The sequence below is a fragment of the Agelaius phoeniceus genome, chromosome Z, assembly GCF_051311805.1.
Source record: "Agelaius phoeniceus isolate bAgePho1 chromosome Z, bAgePho1.hap1, whole genome shotgun sequence".
Taxonomy (NCBI): Eukaryota; Metazoa; Chordata; class Aves; order Passeriformes; family Icteridae; genus Agelaius; species Agelaius phoeniceus.
The window spans coordinates 66,179,982-66,197,508 of NC_135303.1; the positions used below are offsets into that span (position 1 = coordinate 66,179,982).

The 17,527-nt window shown below is 33.6% G+C and overlaps 1 protein-coding gene across 3 annotated transcripts in view; it reads left to right on the forward strand.

The window, feature by feature from the left end:
- The window catches only part of BRD10 (bromodomain containing 10), a 49,084-nt gene that overhangs the window by 3,570 nt on the left and 27,987 nt on the right, over window positions 1-17,527 (forward strand). For 2 of the 3 annotated variants that reach the window (XM_077172058.1, XM_054651910.2), the window contains 3 exons: window positions 2,912-4,341; window positions 11,343-11,419; window positions 16,761-16,850. In XM_077172058.1, coding sequence (XP_077028173.1) covers window positions 2,912-4,341; window positions 11,343-11,419; window positions 16,761-16,850 — 1,597 coding nt within the window. The remainder of the gene's footprint in view (window positions 1-2,911; window positions 4,342-11,342; window positions 11,420-16,760; window positions 16,851-17,527) is intronic. The other variant, XM_077172057.1, reaches the window with a different exon arrangement.

Below are 17,527 nucleotides of genomic sequence, written 5' to 3' on the forward strand. Positions count from 1 at the left end.
TTTCAGGTAAATAAATGTGGCACTCTTGTGGTCTCAAGTTCATGGCTTCAATACAGTGCATCCACAAAGCAAAAAATTAGTACCACTTCCTTGAAAAATTGCTGAGGTCATTTAAGTTTTGAATTAAATTACAGCTGCTCTTATTTTAGTGTAGCAAAACTTCTAATATTAATTGAAAGCATCCACAGTAATTTCCTGCTAGTGCATTATGGTTTATGATATGTATCCTTGGACAGTTTTTCATGCAATAATTAGATAAAAAACTACCAGAATGCTTAACTACGGTCTAATTCCATGATTTTGTCACTGCTTCTCTCACTGATAGCCAGAAGCAAATCATGTCTGCCAGTTCCTCTGCTGTTATCTCACTGATGTAGCATTTCAGCTTGTCAGTTAGGTAATAATTTTAGATTGTTCATGTAAATAACTCTGAGATTTTGTGGTCTTCGTAAATTTAAGAGCTAAATAATTCCAGCCAGTCTTTAATGTTAATATGTTTGACTTTGAGGAAAATGAAGCTTTGAAGTTTGTTTATTTTAACAGTAATTTGTGTGACTGGGTCTAAACATGGCTCACAATGGTAAGACAGTATTTGCTTCAGGAAGCAAGATATTTCTAGCTTTTTTCAAAGTTTACAGCTTTGTAGACTTTTCCCCATATGTGACCAGCTCACTTTTAATTTTGCAGGTTGTCTTCATTTTCAGCAGATTTGAAGCTATGTGGCTGACTTAGCTGTTAGACAGTACTTTTCTCTGTAGAACTTTCTTCTAACCCACTAATCTTCTGATCACACTTTGCCAAAAAAAATCAAAGATCACTAGGGTTATTGTTTCTTTGGTAAAATTCTCTTAATTTTTGCTCAACTCTGTGTTCTAGAACTTGATAACAATGTTTTGAAAAAGGGTATTTTGATTGGATTTTAATTTATTGCTAGAGTCTGTAGAACAGTTTACCAAACAAGATAAAAATTATGCTTTCATACACCTGTTTTAAGTACATTGCTGCAAAACCGTACTAATTAACTGTTAAGTCCATGTATCTGGATATACTCAAAAGTCCCAGATCCTGGACAAAAGATGGTTGATTCTACAGAATGTTCCATGATAACAGAAAAACCCCACAACTGGCTTGCCTCTTTACACCCTAAAATTTTGAACTGTACTACTTACTAAGTAAAAAAAAAATCTGTCAGTAGATAGCTGGTTTAATATTTCTTTGAATCTATTGACCTCTCCAAGTAATTTTGCTTAAAATTTCTTATCTCAGTTTTGTTTCTTAATCGCGCCATGTTTTTAAAGTAATTTGGACCTCTCTGTACCAATGGTTTCTCAGCTCACCAAAAATGTTCTGGAAGTACCTTTTCTGAGCACTTTCATGAAAAGGGCTTGGCAATTGGAAGGCCTATAGAGTTAGTTGCATATTTCCAGTGAGGATCACATTTTACAGTATGTACAAATTTTCAAAGCGGTGCACATATAAATGCACATACTTTCAACGCTATTTTTATTTGAAAATGTATTGCAAGTTTCTAAACTTTTGGCTTATCGCTAAAGTATATATTAATGTTATTAAGAAGAGAAAATGGTTATTCTGCTACTTTTTTTGTTTTCTTTAGAAATCTAATACACTGAGGTTGGCACAGAAGAGGTACTTTCTAAACAGTATGGAAGACTGCAGCCTTGGGTGTTTTAGTTGGAGAGCACAGTGCTGGTGAATGAGTTGTATTTGGATAGGCAGCATCTGCTCTTCACCCAACTTTAAAATGAGTTATCAGGAACATAAAAAAAGGGCTCAGTTTCTCGCTACCTAGTGGGCGACTCAAAGTACTTGTAGCTGTGATTTATGCTTGTAGCCATAATTCATCTTAGTTTAGAATGTCTAAGAGTTGCATACTTTCAGTCCCAGAAAAGTAAGACTGCAAATGCAAGGGACTTTCTATAAAACTTAGCCTCATATCTAAAGAAATTGCCTGTTGAAGTCCAAGTTTATACATAATTCTTTGCTTTAGATATTTAGATACTTTCATAAGACACAGACATTTTATGGTAAGACTTAAATAAAAATAAAATTAAATTTAAAATACTCAAACATATGAATAAATATCTTCATGTATATTGTATAGAAATAAAAATTAAATTATGTAGGCAGTTCTGTGTCTTTCATCTCTGAAAACATGATCTTCAGATAGGTTTCAGACATGTTCATTAAAACATTTAAATAACTGAATTCTGGCTACAAGTTAGTAATTTAGTTAAGGAAATTGTGGAATAAAGTTTGCTTATATAGTCAATTTTGCTTTTTATGAGGGTATTAGCATGGAATTAACTGGATCCAATGAAAAATATGGAGTATCTTGGCTTATTTTAGAATAAGGTGTAATATTGTTAATCTGTATGTAACTTCCTATTTTATTTTTGAAAGTAAGTTTGTAAAAACAAATTATTGTTAACTAAAACAGTTCTCTGTGTCTTGTCATTAAGAGTTCCAGTGTCTGACCTTTTACCTGTGAATCAACACCTAAGTAGGTTAGATGTGGTAATTGGGAAAACAAAATAAAATCTAGTCATTGTCTCCTCTCCCCACCAAGAAATCTGTTGCAAGTAAGAAGGAATTTGCTGGTAATATGTGTTGGCTGCCTTAAATAACGGAGGAAATTATCAGAAGAGTAGGGAGTTATGTTGAGACTTTGTTTAAAACTAGTGGTAATAGAAAAAAATGACAGTAATTTCCCATTTTGGTTGATGCATTCTGCACTGCAAAGTAAGACAAACTGAAGTAAAACTTCAGTATTACTGTGCTCTTTTTAACTTCGAGATAAGTATGTTTGACATACTGTAGTTCTGGTTTTTTTCCTCTCTCATTTCTTTTTGTTCACCTACTATCTGAATTTTCATGAAATTTCTTTTAATAGGCAGAGAGATCAAGAAAGAAAAGAAGCAGAAGAAGCTAGTCAGAAAGAAATAGAAGAATGGGAAAAATCACTTTTAGCTCAAGCAGCCCCTACAAGGATGGAGACAATGTGGGAGATTCCAGCTATTGGTCATTTTCTTTGCTTGGCCCAACAGATTTTAAATTTACCTGAAATAGTATTCTATGAATTGGAACGTTGTCTTCTGATGCCTCAGTGTAATGTTTTTTTATCTAAAATAATGACTTCTTTGTTAAGTCCTCCTCATCGCAGACCTACATTACATCGCAGGCCTACATTTTCCTACAGGACTTGGGAGGCAGCACTCAGAAAGAAAGTGCAACACTGGTATACTGTTGTGGGGCAGACTGACAATCCTAATGCTGCTGCAGAAAAACTTGGATTGTGTCCCCAGTTTTTCAAAGTTCTCGGAGAAGTTAATCCCTTGGAGGAAAAACCATTTCATGAGCTACCATTCTATCAAAAAGTATGGCTGCTAAAAGGTCTTTGTGACTTCGTATATGAAACACAAAAGGATGTTCAGGATGCGGTGCTAGGTCAGCCTATCCATGAATGCAGAGAAGTAATTCTTGGTTATGACTGCTTGGAAAATGCATATGTTCACTTTCCACAGTTCTGTGGTGCAGATGTTCGAATTTACAAACAAAAACCTTTTCAGGCTCCTGAATTCCCATCTCTTCCCATCAAAGTTAAAAAAGTGCCACGTATTAAATTGGAAAGAGTAAAACATGAATATGTAAGCAAAAGCAATGGGGAGGTCAGTTCTGCTGGGAGAGAGCTGCTGTGTCATTCCAAGACAGAAGGAGAGAAAAGTATGGACATTGTTATCTGTCCAGAAAAAAAACCATGTTTAGGTGGCTTCAGAGTCACTACAGAGGAAATGAAGGTTGACTGTGAAATAAAAGTCTCAAGAGTTTGTGACATCAAAAAATCTGGTTGTTATAAAGAGAACTTCAGGAATTTGATTACTTCAGGAGAGATTGTGGATATGGGTGGTCATCCTAGCTCAGAAGAAATAACAGATGTGGAGAATGGACAAGGTTGCGCTGAAATGTCCAGAATAAGACCTGAGCTGAGTCCATTCCAGGGGAACACACTGAAAGCTTGCCAAATGCATGTCAACGGCACTTATAATGAAAACCAAGGCAGAAATTACCATGAATCTGCTGAAGAAACGGTGCTAGAGACCTTACTGCAAAATAAGAAGAAACTAAATAAGATGCTAGCAAAAAAGAAGAAAAAGAAAAAAAAGAAGTTGAAGGATATTCTAAATGAAAATCTACAGAGAAAACTTGATGACTTGCAAAGAAAGCGTGAGATTCATATTCATCCATTCAAATCTTTTAAGTCTGAGATCCAGAACAAGTTGTTTTTAATTAAAAAGAAAGCAAAACATAAGAAGCACAAGTCTGGTAAGTTGGCATTTTTACTTATAGTAAAAATTAGGAGGATACAGATGTTTTTTAAAGTTGTTTTCTAGTTGATAAGACTTTATTTTGTGAAAAAGGAGAGTCTTATTGCCTTAGACATTTCAGATATTAACTTTAGAGTCAAAGTTACCTACCTGATAACACAAGCATATAAAACATCGTTTGATCAAACTGTGATTCATTTGCAGAATGTATCTTTAGAGAACAAAATTCATTGCAAGAGTTAATTTGTTGCAAAAAATATTCAGGACAATAAATGTAGCTGACTGGTTAGCGTCAGAGAGTGTCACTTGAAGGCATTTTATGGTATCTTATATTATAGCAATTGTGGAAATGTTTCTCCATTTTCTGGTTTATATTATCTTATCCAAATTATGAAGAATCACAGAGTATTTACATGAGATGATGAATCTAAAGTCATTCATAGTGAAACTGTGCACCAGACAGTACTGCTTTGACTGTGGGCCTGGGTCCAACAATCAGAATGCATCAGCATCAGAATTTATGCTGATGACATTTTTATTACAGAATTGGGCAGCTTCTGGTTAAGTGTTTCAGGTAAGTGGTACACAATCCAGATTTCAGTTAACTCACTGGAAAAGAGTTTCAAATGTATTTGCAAACTGTAAAGGTACAAAAACCTTAAGTTCAAATTGTTCAGGTAGCTGTAGTATTTTTGATATCACGTGAAGCAACGTAAAAGCTTAATCCTTTTGAGCCCTGAGCTAAGCTATCTGTGCTAGATTTTAGCAGATTCTTTCCAACATTATATTTTTTGAAGTGACAGGGTGCTTTTCAGAGCAGTGTAGACTAACAGATAAATATTGGATTTCATCTGAAAAGCAGAAAGCCAAAACCAAGAATCTGAGTGACAAAAAAATGTCTTCTAAAGATTTAGAAACTAGCTAAGGTCTGATGGCAGTGCATGTAGGTAGAAGCAGAAGTTAAAGCTAAGAAATTTAAAGCTAAGTAGTATTTAGATCCTAAATATTTGCACATAACAGCCAAAGAACTGTCTTACTATTTAAATCACAAATTCCTCCTTCCAAAATATTCCTCTGCCCACATCTAAACAGAAGTTTCAAGAGTTGCAGTTGAAGTTCATATATGTAGTATTCAGGGAAAATAATGTATTTTACATTTGCATTTGTAAATTAGCTCTCCTAATGTGTCACTGTTTTCAGTCTTCTTAAAACCAAGCAAACTGAATAACAACCCAAATGGCAAACAAGGACTCTAGTTTGGAGAAGTGTGTCCTTTATCTCCTGATATGTTGATGCATTTCCCATCTTATTTTGACTACTTCTTCATTTGACCTTGCTGGAGAAAATTTTGCAATAACGTTACAGCATTGCAAGAAAGCGCTTTTCTTCCTATGGTTGTTAAATCTCCATTGGTCCTATGCTGCTAGGCTGAAATGGATAGGATTGGATCCAATTCGTTACAATAACTTGTTTTATAATGTTTCCTAATGTTAAGGGCTAAGTAGTATTTCCTAAAGACTGTCTGAAATTAAATCTTCTGTTTAAAGGTTCCCTTACAATATAGAGCAGAAAAAGTGGTTTAGTAAAGCTTGTACTGAGTCCCCAAAGACACCTGACTTAAATCTGATCTAGTCATAATAACTCTTTACAATGTTCTTTAAAAGAAAGTAGAAGAGAACATCAGGAATGTAAGAGTGAGTACTTTTCAACAAAATTATTTTTTCCTGCTATTGGTTCTCTTAGGCTGCTAAATGTAACTGAGCCACAGTTTGTGTTTCTATTGAGATGATTTGCATATTCCTGACTTGCTGTGGCAGTGGTACCCGTAGTGAATATAGACTGGTCATGCAGTTTTTCCATCTGAAAACTTCACAGAAATATTGTGAGCAGAACTTAGTGGAGAATACAGCTATGTTAAGACCTTTACCATAGTGACAGCGTTTTCTTACAATTTATGAAAGGGTGTGACCTCTGTACTGAATCTATGTTTTTGAACCAAGGTGATGATTATTATTGTGGCAGTGTTCTGTGACAGAATTATTGACAGAGTAGTACTGAATGTTATGGAAAGATAGTCAGACCAGGTCTGTAAACAAGTGCATGCTATGTATTAATTCTTAAATGTTATTTTCTTACTGGAGTTCGATAAGTTTCAGTGCAAGGCACGCTGCAAGAGCATGAGAATCCTACAATTGCATGTTTGAAACAGGGATTGGATGAAATTCAAAACAACTGTAGGGTTGAGAAAATAGAAGGGACCAGAGGCTGCTTGAAATAACTGTCACGTGCCTGATGCAGAGGTTGTAGTAAATGTAAATTGAATCTCTTTTTATTCCAGTTGGTCTAGAAAACACCAATACAGCACACAATTTTAGAAGAACCTTGGATGTAAATTCTGTACCATATACTCATGCTCTGGAAAATTCATGGCTGTCTACCTGCTTGAAGTCCATTTTACTATATATTTTATTTCTTTAGAGTACCATTACGTTTTGTGTATGAAGTCAAGCATTGCTTGGATGAATTCAAGAAAATTAATTCAACAGCCTGGCAGCAATGTTGTAGTGCCTGGTTTACTGTCCTTGAGAGTTTATATTCAGAAGTCTTCTGGAGACTTTTTAGTGTTGTAAAAACTTTGTCATGTTGTCTAACCTGTAGATAAAGGAGCAGCCTGTTGATCATATTGAAGACATTAAGTGAGGTGTTCCAGCAAGTAACAATGTACTCCATGCTTAAGCTTCAGTGCCATGTCTTCAGAAACATGTACCACTCAGGTTTTATAGGGTTTCGGACATTGTTCTGTAAATCAGCAATATTAATGCACTTGTTCAGACCGACTTAGCTCATTTGACTATATAAAAGTTTATGCTGTGTCACTATGGAAGCTTCAAAACTCGATAATAATGCTTCATTTTCGAGATTGTATCATGTTATATTTTGTAAAGAAGAGCTGTTGGGAGTGGGATAGAAGAATAGAAGATAAAAAGGAAACAGGATACGTACAGTAGTTGCCAAATCTCTGAAAGACATAAAGTGTGTCTTACAAATTTGTTAATGGAAAGATAACAGGGCCTGTTGTTTAATTTGAGAACACTGCAGTTACTGCTAGAATTTAGTGAAAAAACCAGAAATTCTTGCAATTGGACAGGGCTAACTTAACTGTATTCTACCATGACAAATACTACTGAGTTAGTGTTTGATATTAAAAACATCTGTTCCCTCATCTGGGATAACAAGACCCTCCTCCATATCCAAGAAAAAAGTTGCAGTCTTATAAAAAAAATTATTAAAATAAGTTTTTATTCAAAATTCCACTGTGTTGTCACATTATAATTTGAAGCATGGATTGACATTGCTTTTGTTCTTCAAGGAGAGGCCACAAGAGCTCATATACCACAGTTCATAATAAAAAGTTTTACTAGATCTGTAAAAATCAAATCACATTGATCCCAATGCAGAAGAAGTTATAGATGATATTGTTCTTGCTGAAGTAATTTACAAGCATCAAGAACATTTGTGGGGCTTCATGTTTTATTAGTCTCATTTTTATGCCAAAAATAGTACTAGAACAGATCTGAATTATCTCTTTGTTTCCCCTTCTTCACCTTTAGATGGCAAGACCAACTTGAGATGGCTTATGTTTTAGTTGCATCTAATCTCCCTAGTGTGGTTTTTGGATGGTCTTAATTAGTGTTCAGATCCTAGTTATGTTACTTTTTTAATTGCTATTCACTGACAGTGTCTGTAGAATTTGTTTCAGCCTGAAAGAAAAACCTGTGGCAGTCAGATTTCTCCTGGACCTACTGAACTTTAGTTTAATGTCTAAGAATTTTCACAGAGCTGGCTAAGGGGTTCTTGGTTTATAAAATGTTGATTTCCTATGAACTCCTCTTGGGAGTGAGATGCCTCATAGTCTCTTCCACTCTAAACTGAAACCAAACTGAGATATGGAGCCTTTTGGAAAAGGCTGTGTGGAGACATAATTAATGATTGTGGCACAGTAAATTGTTAGTGAATGTAAAGTTACACTGGAATATCTTTAAATGTGGACAGGAAGTAGGCTGTGTTGAATTGAGTAGGTGAACTAAGCAAATTATGTATATGAGATTCTTAATTTATAAATATTTAACTAAGGTTTGGTAAGGTTATGCTAAAGTTCTAAGGTTTTTCTTATTGATTGCTTTTAGTCAATAATTAAGTTTATTTGTATGTTGAGTATGCTCTGAAAGACACAGTGTGCCATGTTTCAAAATGCACTGTGATCTAACTACTGTCAGAAACATTACTTCATCTGCTCAGGAATTAATATAAGTCTTTGAGATAATTTCTTCATCCAGTATTATGGACAAAAGGTCTCTAGCAGACCTCAGTGAGTGATTTGAGAAGTTCCCTCTCACCAGTGATTTTGTTATCCCAAGACGGCATTAGTAGCTGGGTGTTTATAACCAATTACATAGAAAAGATACTTAGGTTTATTACACAGTTGCAAGTCTGGCTGCTGAGGGGGATAGCCACAGAACATAACACTTCCAGATCACAAAACTGGATTTTTATGTACTTACTAAAAATGTATTTCACCTATGTAATATATATGAATTACAGATAACTGCCAATTGGGAAGCATTTGGTTTCTGTTACCATTGTTTAAAGCTGAGAAATAATTTTTGGAAAACCAGATACAAGCTTTTCTAAAAGGGAGAAATTATCAGTACTACCACTAAAACTTCTTTTTAATATCAATTTTGTATTTTAAAAAGGTGTTACTGAGGTAGAAGATGAATTTGTCGTAAGTAGTTTGCTGTATATATGAATTCCCTCCCATAATATAAGTATGTGTAAGGTTTTTTTTTTACATTTTTAATACATGATATCAAAAAACACCTACACCATAGGACATTTGGTGTCAAAAACATGGAAGAAGACTGTGATGTTCCTCTATACAGATACATGCTTAGCTCACAGCAGTTACCAGCAGTTCTGTAGGTCTTTTGGTACATGTATTCCAACAGCTATGCTTTATGATATGTCAGACTCTATTTATAATTTAATGAGTAAGGCTCATTTTCTTATGCTTCTAGATGGTTTCTTTTAATTCTTGGTCTGTCTGTAACTCTGAATCTTTCCTACTTCATGCTTTTCATATGCTGATGTGAAGAAAGAAATGTTTATTTTATTTGGGTTTCTAATAATTTATAACTCTTTCTAAAAATTTTCCTCCTTTTCATAAGAATATGTTAGGGAAAAGAGAGAATATTTCTGTTTAACTATCACTTCTTAAATTACACTACATCATACATCATATAGAACTTTATGCTGAAAATAGTCAAGTAAATATTTGTTGAAAAGTATGTTGAAAGTATTCAAGTTAAATGAAAGTTCTGTTTTAAACATTAAAATTTTCCTTTTCGTAAAGAAGCAAGAAAATCTAGCTGCCTTTTTTTTTGTCTTTTCATTTTCTTTCCAGATAACATTTTTTAAAAGGGCTGTAGCAAGGAGCCACCGTATGACCAGACTTCTTTTTGAGTCATTTTGTCAAAAATGCTTCTAAGCGTCTACTTTAGTTCTTGCAATGAACAGCATTGTTTTCAGTAGTAGAATGCAGCTGTATTCATAAAGCGTATAACAAAAATGTGGACATTTTTGCCCATTGTCAGAATGTTTGGGTTATTGTTCTAGTAAATAAGCTTCTCTGTTTTATCACTTGTTCTCTAATGTGAAATATGTAAGTATTTATTTTTAGTAGTTGAGGGCTCTTTAAATTTTTAAATATATTTAGTATGGGTAGTTTCTAGGTTGCTTTATTCATTTTAATATAGTTTGATTTTATGTGGAGCTTCAGATCTAGATTCTTCAAGCCCTGCGCCTTGTCCCATAAGTGTGTTTATTTCAGAGTCAGGTAAGATGTAGAGGAAACTCACAGTGTAAGAAACTGGAACAATAGATGCATGGGCATCTATGAATATTTGTATGTATGTGTACATACACATTTGCACACACTTAAAGCATCTGTTAGGAAGAAGATTCAGTGCAATATTTTCATTAATTTAAATATTGAATCTGCCTGTGCTTGTATTGTTACCAAGTGCCTGCAGTCATGCTAGTTGACAACAAATTCCACATTAAATAATTATTTTATTCTCTTTATGTTTAAGCTTTTAAATTACTGTTTGGGACTCCTGAATGTGAACAAGTGATAATGATAGAATGATGGTTTTGGCCTGAGTGAACAGGTTAAAGGTGATCTTGTTTGAATTTACCATATGAATGTAGAAATAACCATATAAGAAACTTTGCTGTCTTGCTTAGTGACATAACTACTTGATTTGAGAAATATATATGATTTGTGAACTCTTTTACTGTAGGCAGTAAAGCACTTTGTTATCTTCACAGAGATTTTTTGTTACATCCATTTATATATAGCACAGCTATATGTGAAGTGCATTATAGGAAGTTGTTTGCCTTCTAAAAATTTTAGGTATTGCCACAGGCAGAAAAAACAAATCAATTTAATTTCCTTGGGTAAATTCAATATGTTCAATCAGGGATTTCTAGGGTTTCTAGTGTTTTCCGGATATCTTTTTACCATTAGATACAGATATCCTAGATCCTAAAGTGTAATTCTTTAGAGTGTCAAAGAAACAAATCTTGCAGGTAAGATGCTACATTTCTTATGTTTGTGTCTTAAGTTTTGGATTTCACTTCTTTCAGAAGAGTGGTGTCAATGTTACTTTTGTGACTTAGATTTTTAGGTGCTGTATTATTGAAACTGTAGTAGGCTTTTTTCTTCTTTTTTTTCCTTCTACTCCACACAAAAGATTGCAGTACACAGATACTTGTTCAATGCTTACTTCTGCTGAGTCTAGTTCTGATTCATCAAGTTTACATGACTGAAAACCATCTGTTAGTTGCAGTTTAACTTACAAGCCTGTATGTAATTTAGTTTTATTAATAAAGTACAATGAACAGCATTATGAAGCTTTTCTCTTTTAATCTTACAAGGAAAAAAATCGTTATCTAAAAAAGCAATCACAAAGAAGAGGAAAGGTATCAGAAAGTCTACCATACCAGAATTTCAGGTAAATTATTTTATTTTTTGTTTCAAGCACTTGAAATCTAAATATCTATGAAATAAGTCCTTTAGTTTCTGATAGAGACCTTGGAAATACTAACTGAAGCTTCTTCTAGTTTTTAAGGCTTAAACGGATATTTTTGGAAGTACATTTCACCTTCTTGTGGTAGAAAATATTTTACCATTTTTATGAAGTGCAGCTGAAATACTATTTTTAGTATTGTTTATGATCCCAGATATATCTGTTACAGTAAAAAGCCTGTAAAAACTAGGACTTGTTAAAGACATTTTTATGATAAATATAACTGTTTGGGTTAAAATTACTTGGTTTTGTATGAGGTGTGACAATGTGATTCTTGAATTGAAATCTGGCTTGGTTAAGTGAAGGACTTGCAAAAACTTTATAGGCAACTGTGCTTACCCTGCTTGCAGCTGTTATTCCTTATCAGCATGTGATTTCTAGGCCTCTAGGACCTCTTAGGCGATAGAAAGTAACAAGAGTATTAATTATGCTAATATCATTTTATGGTACTGTATTAGAAGTGTTACAGTACTTCAGTTCTAAGTTGCTCTTTATGTATGCAAGGCTGCTTGGATTGAAGTTTTCCTTTGGCTATGTTTTTTTTTTTTTTCCCTTCAGAAAGCAATCTGTGCAAGTTTGGCCAGTAGGCATTGAATCATGGCTATTTTGTAATACCCTCATCCTGAATCAGTTGCTTCCATCATGATCATGTGTTTCAGATGGAGCTAGTAGAATTTCTTGTGTTCAAATTGGGTAGTAACAGACAATGTTAAGAGATAACTGATATTTAAGTGTACACTGACTTTATCTATATTGTAATGGTGGTGACTAAAATGTTTTCTAATAGCTCCAGAAAACAGGTGGGTGTCTAATTTTTTTTCCCATGCACTTTCTCTGCAGGCCGTGGATATATACAGTTAGTTCAGAAGTAATTTCTTGCATGATTAAACAACTGCATTTAAGTAGTCTGTCTAAAATGTAGTCCAACCTTTTAGCTTTAGTAAATAAAACATATGTATATCTATCTAAATGTATACTTATCTTCTGTGAAACCTTTAATTAAAATGTGGCAAAAGACTTCTGACTCTTTTGATCAAAGCTAGGACTCATATATCTGTTTTAGGTGAGGCTCAAACTGATTAGTATTGAGCATTTTAATCTTACTAGGGAGCTTTTTAACAACCTGACTAATTCAAGAGGTATGACTGCTAGAAGAATTTGCAAGTATTAAACCTTTTATATTTGGAATAATACTAAGATTTTTGGCAGTCTAGTAATTTATGCTTCAATATATTTTTCCTCACATACACAAATGGCCAAACTTTATGAAATTATGTAAGTAGTTGAAGGTACAAGTATATTTTTTAAATATTTGGTAAAACAGCTTAGAGCTTTCAGGCCCTGTGAGATATGATGGGAGGACATAGCCACAAGAATTTTGCTATTCATGTCTATATATTAGTTCTTTTGGAGTGAAAGTTAATAAATTAAGAAGTATAATATGTTTCATGTGCCTGCAGCCTACAAATGTAAAAAAACCCGCAAACCCAACCAGAAGGCACTTCAGTTTATAAGATTAGGTTCTTATACTTGAGTATAGATCTTCTGAAAATCATGACTTGGCTTTAAAGCTGAGTAAAAGAGTACTAATAAATGTCTGATCATGTGCAGTGATACAAATCAAAATCAATTATTAGTAAAAATTCAGAAGGTAATAGTGCTACTTAATCTAACATTTAGAATACCATTTTTATAATATATAGCTCAAGACTGCTTGAAAAAAATCCCCAAAGCTCTGCAAACAACAAAACAAACTCAAATCAAAAGGAGATGCAAATTAAATTCTTTTTACCAAATAAAATGCACAAAAACCAAGTCTTGGTTTTAATATTTTGAGAATTATTGGAGAAGTGGGTTTACAGCTTCATAGATTGTTATTGAGTTGTCTCTTGCTTATTGTTGAGTTGCTCATTAACATTTTAAAGAAATTAATGGTAGTTATAGTGCTGTACAGAAGAGACACTAAAGTGTTTTGCAGCTTTTTCCCAGTTACAGAGTACATTTAGGTTTGGTACCCAGTGTTTCATTTAGTCTTTTCTCCTTTCAGCTCATGTACATTCACACATAGCTGTATAGACCTACATGTATGATAATTAAGGAGAAAAGGAGCATGCATGCTCTGTTTCTGTGTGTCTTTAACAATTTCAGTTTTATCATCTATGGTCTATATTAAATGCAGATCCCAAGAGGGGGCTATCTGGACCTTTTCCACATATAGATGTCAGTGATAAAAGGGCAGCTTCATAGGAAATACAATTATAATTAACAGTCATTACACAAATAACTTGAAATAAAGTGTGAGACCCTGTTGAAGTGAGTTAAAATTCCGCAAAAAGTTTGTCTGAAGTTAAGGGGGCAAGGAAGGAGCATCAATGATCTGGGGAATACACTGGGTTCTATGATGCTAAAGAGTTCATTTGTAAGTTGATTACAGGAGAGTCCCAAGTTAGAATGGAGCTTGAGCCCCCTGTCTTCCCTCAGAAAGTTCAGGGCAGATTTTTTTTGTCTTTCTTCCTTGAAGTCCTAGGAGTCAATGAAGGTCTTTGAGAGATTACTGAGATCTGAGGTTGCATCATAACATGAAAGTTGAACACTGAATTTGAAATTTTACTGAATATCTGAATCTTCCACTTCAATTGGAGTATAATTGGTATACAATTGAAAACCAGGATGCTTATTGCCTATGAAAAATAAGTCTCTATGTAGTAAGTACTGTGCCGCATGTGGTGGTTTTTTTGTTGCAGTTAACATGTACACAACTAATGAGATTACATTAATATAAATATTTACAGGCTAAATCTTTAAGCCACCATGTAGTGTTCTACAGAATAGGAACTAATCTTTCATTCTCTCTGATAATTCAAAATGGAACCACTTTTTCACTTCACTTCACTTTCACTTATTTTCTTCAGGTGATTAGAAGGCATGTTCTTCAAGAGCCATATGTGAAACTACCAGTAAGCTATCAAAATGTGACAAAATTATTAGACTGTAACATTAGTATCTTTTTTTTTTTGCCTTTATGTTAACTTATCCATTAAAACATACAAAACATATTAGAATGAAATGTTGTTTGCAGAAAATTGAATTGCTAAATTCCACCAATTACCAGCCATTAGCAAAGAACACTGAAATATAAATAAGAATCTCATTGGGAGAAATAGCATCTAGAGTCCATATCAAAATGTATAAAGTACACTACACTTTGTTATTTTCATCACTGTTCTTTTCAGCCTTCCTTCAAAACACTGGCTTCATTCTCTAAGATAGATGATGTGAGAGAAGTTTCAGAATTAGCTTTTTCCCAGTCAGTGTGCATCTTTATTTCCTCATCTCAAATTGTACTGGAATGAAAAAATTAAAGTTTTTTCTTGAACCTTTTTATAGTGCTTTTCAGTTCAGTATTGGAGTATTTAAAATGCTAAACTCATTTTGACTGTAAATCCTCCAAGCTCAGCTGCTGTTACCTTCCTTATTTTATCAGTAGGTAATTGACACACAGTTATGATCCTCGTATGTACTTCTCATCTAATGAAAATTGTCACTTAGAGATTTGATTATTCTTGCCTGTCACTCCCAACCCCAAGGCAATTAAACTTTATTTATTGGCATTGTTTTTCGCATTGATGTGGTTTGGATTGGTCTCGTAGGAGAAAATAAAAAGCAAATAGACTTTAGTAACTGAATTGTCAGGTGTATAGTCAAAAAATTGATTATAGTTGTGTAGGGAAAACCTTTATCCATGCCTTCATTGACTTTTGTCAAGGACTTTGTGATGTGCTTTTTTGCTTAATAATATAGTGTCATGGATTTCCTCACAGGCCAGACACAGCCAGTATTTGGCTTCAGTTTATAATTTAGGTAACTGGGACTCCTTCAAGTGCAGGGCATGCATTTTGAACCTAATTATCCATAGAGTTACCCATAGTCATTCTGTTTTCTGGGTCAAGAGAGATGCCTTTCACAAGTAAATTTTGTATACACGGTCTGTGGCAAGACACTGCCAATTCTTTATTAATTTGTTATTTTAAACTTGATAAATGTAAAAATGGTAAACTTTGATTTAAGTCACTCAATTTCCTCAATGCTTCAAATGTACACAATGTTACGAAAATAATGGCACGTGTGCACTTGAGGTTTCTGAAATTTACTTTGCTAAAAGTGTTAATTCAGTTTTTTAATAGTGACTAGCAAAAGTGCTGCTTCTAACATGAATTTGCTGAAAATCTAAAACCGCACTTGAATTTGAAGTAAAAATATGTTGTTATAAACTACTGATTTGGGAAAAATACTTAGCAGTTATTTGATAAAAACATTTTTGTGAGGGTGAGTTTTGTATTGTTTTTTTTAATTTCATTTTCTTAAATTATTGCTACATGTTTTCAGTAGAAAGGAAAACATGTCCACCTAAGGGTGCTCTGAAGAAACAAGTCTTACTATAACATAATTCAACAGAACCTAACATCTTAATAATTTCTAGTTTTTTTAGTCTTAACTTGCCCTAGATGATGGTAAGACAAAATATACAGATCACCTTTGTTTGACAATTTTTTCAAGAAAATAACATCCATTTTCTGAAAGGAAAAAATATAATAAGCTGATTTCTAAAGAAAAGAATTAGAATAATATAATACTTTTTCAAAATATACATTAAGTAGGTAGATTTGGTAGATGACTAGGTTGCCTTAGAATCAACAAGGTAGGAAGAGACTTTCAAGATTATCCAGTCTGACTGCCCACCCAGCACTACCACTGTCCACTGAAACCGCTAAACCACATCGCCAGATCCAGATGCCTCTTGAACATATCCAGGGATGGAATACTTTGTGTAAGCATATAAAGTTATGGTCAGGAAAAGTTGTACCAAGTGTAATATGTTATAAACACAGCATACTACAAAGCTAGTATACTTATTTTGCCAGGGAATTTTTTGGTACTTAAAGCTGTTCTAAGTCATCACTGTACTTGAAAGAAATTTGGTAGTTGTCATTCACAGAAGTTTTAAGAAAATACCTACATTTTGAAATGGAAGCTTACAGGTAGAGATATGGTTTATGTCTGAAGAATAAGAGAATTTTCTGCTTAGATTTTCCTTTTCTGAACAAGTCCTGATTTTTTTTGGGTTTTTTTATGTTTAAAAATACTATAAGAAAATACAAATGAAATGGTGGCACTAAGTAATAATGTGCTTTTAAATTTTATTTAATTTCAATGTACATTTTCCAAGTCCCACATCACCAAGTGTTTGTGTTCATTTGTTTTTTAGCTTATTTGCACTAATCTTGATGAACTCAGGGAATTAATCACAAAGATTGAGAATGAACTCAAAGATCTGGAGGACATTAAAAAGAAATCGGTATGTGACATTAAAAGCTTTCTCTTGTATTGATATGAAACAGTGTCAGTTACCTGCTGAGGCCTGTCAACTCAATTTTTTATGCTCTTCAGTAACTGCATGAAAACCTCCTAAGGTTGATACCTGGGGACTGTAATCTTAATTTTTCCTGTGTGTGATGCTCTGTTCTCAATGTTTTTATGATATTTTTATGAATTCAGTACCTGTGTTAGCACTTATCCATGCCAAAACAAAATATAGGTAGTGGTAATACCTTAAAATGAGTAGTTCATCTCCATTAAACATGTGACTCTTTTGCCCTGAGGATAAGTTCTTACCAACAAATAATTACAGGATAGAATTCTCATATCTGCCTATGTAGTCTTGATCAGAATTTCTACTGAGCTAGAATTCTTAATTCTTTTTTTTTTTGCATGTATTATTAAAATTTTCTTTGTTTAATATTTATTGAAGGAGTTTGTAGCAGAAAACATGCCATCTGGCTTTTGATATCAGATTGAGATACAAATTTTACCAATATACTCCAGATCACTGAGTCTGTGCAACTGAAAACCTCAAAGGAATAACAGACAAGAGAATCCAGCATGCCTTTTGTAGAAGGCAGTGATTCTTATTAAAATGGTAGATGGGTTTAAATACATGAATAGTTGAAACAGCCTTCAACTGAACTCTTACTA